The following is a 3531-nucleotide window of genomic DNA, read 5'->3' as shown; positions in this document are numbered from 1 at the left end:
TTGCAAACGTTTCATCACCAATCGAGGTGACATCATCAGTGCGTTATTGTGGAGCGTAGTAGTGCGTAGCGTGCTACGCGCTACCATACGGATGATTTTTTTGTGGACTGACGGATTGTCCAATCCTGTGTACATCGTCCTGAACCGAAAACATGTACTAGCATCCGCAGTTCAACCATGGATAACCTAATATGATGGGACGGTTCACCGGATCTGGTCCTATGCCCTACCCACCGAATTCAAGCATGAAGTAAGACTACCTGGGTTGAGACACCTGATGTGAGAAATACGGGCTTGTTCAGGCCTACCTTTCGTGAGCGTTTCATGCTGCGCTGTTGCGTTGCCGCGGCCCAATTGCCGACACGACAGAAAAGGCTTGTGTTAGCCGATAGGCCGGTCATGGAATTGGCATGGTTACTGGAGGAGCAAAGTTGTGCCCAACACTGCAGTGCCCTATTCCATTCAATTGTTTTTAGCGTGGCTCTGCGTCAAGGCCACAAGGATGGCGGAGACAGTTAGGTGCCAGCTTTTATCGTTGCTGTTACGATCCGACACACCAACGCCGCGATTCCGCAATAGAACTGCGGCAACTTGGGCTTGATTGCCTGTCCTCACGACGATGAATGTATGGAAAAGTGGTTTCATGTGAGGGAGTGAGTATCCCAATAGGCAGTCGGTTTGCAACATTCATTTTACTTAGAAATTCTGACTGCCGTTACTTATATTGAGTCTCTGGGGTTGAGACAGATGTTTCTTTGTGCGCGCATTGCAGGCAACTGTGACGCTTGCATTGTGTTGTTCATCATCATTAAGCCACTGTGCGTACATCCAGTCACCATCCGGATAACACTTGCACCAGAGTTTTGGCTCGAATCCAAATAATTCACAACAGACCATAATTCACCACTGATTGCCTTGATACAATAGAACTGCTGCCAGAAAGACTTCATATCTATTTACTCTGTAGTAGAAAAATTCAAATGCAAAAACGTGAAAAAAATGAATGCTCTATCTACTCTGAAATGTCCTTCTGGAAGAGACGGGCTTTTACCATAGTGTGACGGTCTGTATGTCACCTTGTTCCACTGAGCTATACGGGCTAAGGATGTTCGTAAGACGCTCCCAGGGTCTCACGCCAGGTGAGAGGTCTGATCAGATTGGGAGTGGGAAGTGTGGCGACTTGTTTTTAAGACAATATAATGTACCAAATTTCACTCCAGATCAGGGTTTCGAGTCAAAATCTTTGGTCCTAATCCTCCTCCTGTCTATGCCTGGATAGTCTGGGCTAAGTCTGAGCTCTGGCAGTATTCCAGGCTGAGTACAACCTTGTTCTCTGCAACTAAAAACACAGTCATGCCGCAAAGGTCTTCGCGGAGTGTTATCTGCCTGATCGCATATGCATACAGCAGGACGTGTAAGCGAAAACAGACTGCTGCCGACGCCTTCCTCTTTTCTCTTCATCTCCCCTTCTCTCTACCCCACTGGTAACAGTCCCCTTCTAGGCCCATCCCTTAAGACTGACGACCTCGTTCATCTTACACTGCTTCGATGCTCGGTATATTTGGCGGCTTTCACTGTCTGCATTGTGGAGCAAGCAGGACAACAAGCTGCTGTTGTTCTCACGCTGGACCCGATGCTAGTTAGCGGAAAGAACAATTCAAAATGCAAGCAGTGTTTGAGCTACCTGCCTCATCACTGTTTAATCGACTCCGGAGGCCACTGCAGCTGGATGCACAGTGACTGGCATCTGGCTGAGTTACCAGGTGGAAAGATCCTTGCTTGACTGGATACTCATTGATAGTCATCTTTTAATGACAGCCAAACACCGCCTTGAACACCGCTGTTGTGCTGTCGGCATTCTAGGATGTTTGTACTGTGTCCGCGTCTGCACTAGTCAACTAAGTTTGTTCAACTTGATTGCAACACTATTCGGTACATAACTTGAAGATCCCATATAACAGAGAGCAAGTACGTTCTTTTTCGGATAGCGAATTTTAAGCCCATCCGAAGTGTTATGAGAATCATTCCCTTACTCCAAAAGATTGGTAAAAGTAGTTAGGACCAGAAGTTTTCGACTAAAATTCGACGAGTCATTGGCTTAGTTTCTGTTATATCTGTCTGCTGTGCCGCTCGGCGCCTAGTGCCGGTGAAAAGACTCGCCGACAAAGGACACAACGGCTTTAATGCGAACAAGCGAGTGGGTGTGAAAGTACACCCGTCTCACGCTACATATTGAGGGGGCGTTGCCTGACCTTGATCCAACCGTATCTCGCGTTGTCTGGCTTTGATTCAGGGCAGTCTGGACGGCATCCAGTGTAATTGAGGGTCTCGGTAGATTCCGGGCCTTCTGTGGTTGCTTTCAGGAATATGACCTTCCTGATAGTTTCACAAATGTTTTAGCTGATCGTTATAATGACAATCACCGAACAGACCGGAATGGGAAGAATTCAAACTTTTCTGAACGGTGCACTACAGTTTATATCCAGGTTTCTGTCGTACCAAAACGCAGTTGGTGGAACTGTGATCAATCAGTTGTAGCCAGTCTCGTTCAATTCGGTGACGAAGGCCTCAACTCCCGGGGAGTTTTGGCTGTCTCAACAGCCTTGGTGGTTGTACTTTTCGCGAGGCTGACGCCCGCGTACACAAGCGGAAAATAGTTATGGTAAAGCATTCAAAGGTAGTGCTAACGCAGCAACTGAACCGAATGAGAAGTTGCTTACTATGCCTGCGGTAAGCGACGTACGATCGTGCAACGAAAGCTGGGATCCGATTCGCATAATGTTTGAATAAGCGGAGCTTGACAAAGCTGTCAAAGGCAAAATTAAACACTAGAAACATGGATGTGTTGCAAATACTAAGTCATTACTGTCACATCTGCTTCAAAGCTACAGTTCACTGTTCATGAACTTCAAAGAGTAGCCTTTTGTTTGCGGGTGAAATTTTGCGTACATTTCACTAGGATTGTATGTTTCGATTTGTCTGGTATCTTGAATTGATTTTAAATATCTCTTAATGTAGCATTTCTACTTGGGGAATCAAAACACATATGACGATGTGTACAATGTATGAAGACAAGTGGCTGCAGCAGTTCCGCACGCAGATGCCGTCCACATCAGGAACCGTGTGTGGATTTCACGATGAGGGTCATCGATTATTCTGTATTTGAATACTAACCGTGTTATGGGGAACCAGCTAACTTCTAGAAGCAGAAACTCGTCGGCATTTTATTCAGTAGTTTTGTCTTGGTAAAATAAACCCGGACTTGGTAATACTTCCTCGTAAAAATTCGGGCATAAACTGATCCTAAATTACACTGTCCTAAACATTTTGAAATTTTCAGGTTGAAATTCCCTGTCGAATAATGTGCACACTGTGTTCTTGCTGGGCTAGCAGTATGTTACCAGAAAACGGTTGGAATTTACTGCAGTTACTTGTATAAGGGAGGCAGTTTATTTCCAATGTTCTAAATATCATATTCTTTATAATTTATTGACTGGGGACAGCTCTCCTGTGATTGTGAGGGCCCCATGG

General features: G+C 45.6%; 1 protein-coding gene across 1 annotated transcript in view; it reads left to right on the top strand.

The window, feature by feature from the left end:
- The window catches only part of T265_14393 (hypothetical protein), a gene marked incomplete at both ends in the record, with an annotated part of 6914 nt that extends 6293 nt beyond the window's left edge, over positions 1 to 621 (top strand). The window contains 2 exon segments of the mRNA XM_009173428.1: positions 393 to 468; positions 477 to 621. Coding sequence (XP_009171692.1) covers positions 393 to 468; positions 477 to 620 — 220 coding nt within the window.
- Positions 622 to 3531: the final 2910 nt, after the last annotated feature.

This window comes from Opisthorchis viverrini, assembly GCF_000715545.1.
Source record: "Opisthorchis viverrini unplaced genomic scaffold opera_v5_185, whole genome shotgun sequence".
Lineage (NCBI taxonomy): Eukaryota > Metazoa > Platyhelminthes > Trematoda > Opisthorchiida > Opisthorchiidae > Opisthorchis > Opisthorchis viverrini.
Note: the sequence above shows the minus strand (reverse complement) of the source record. Positions and strands in the feature narration are given on the sequence as shown.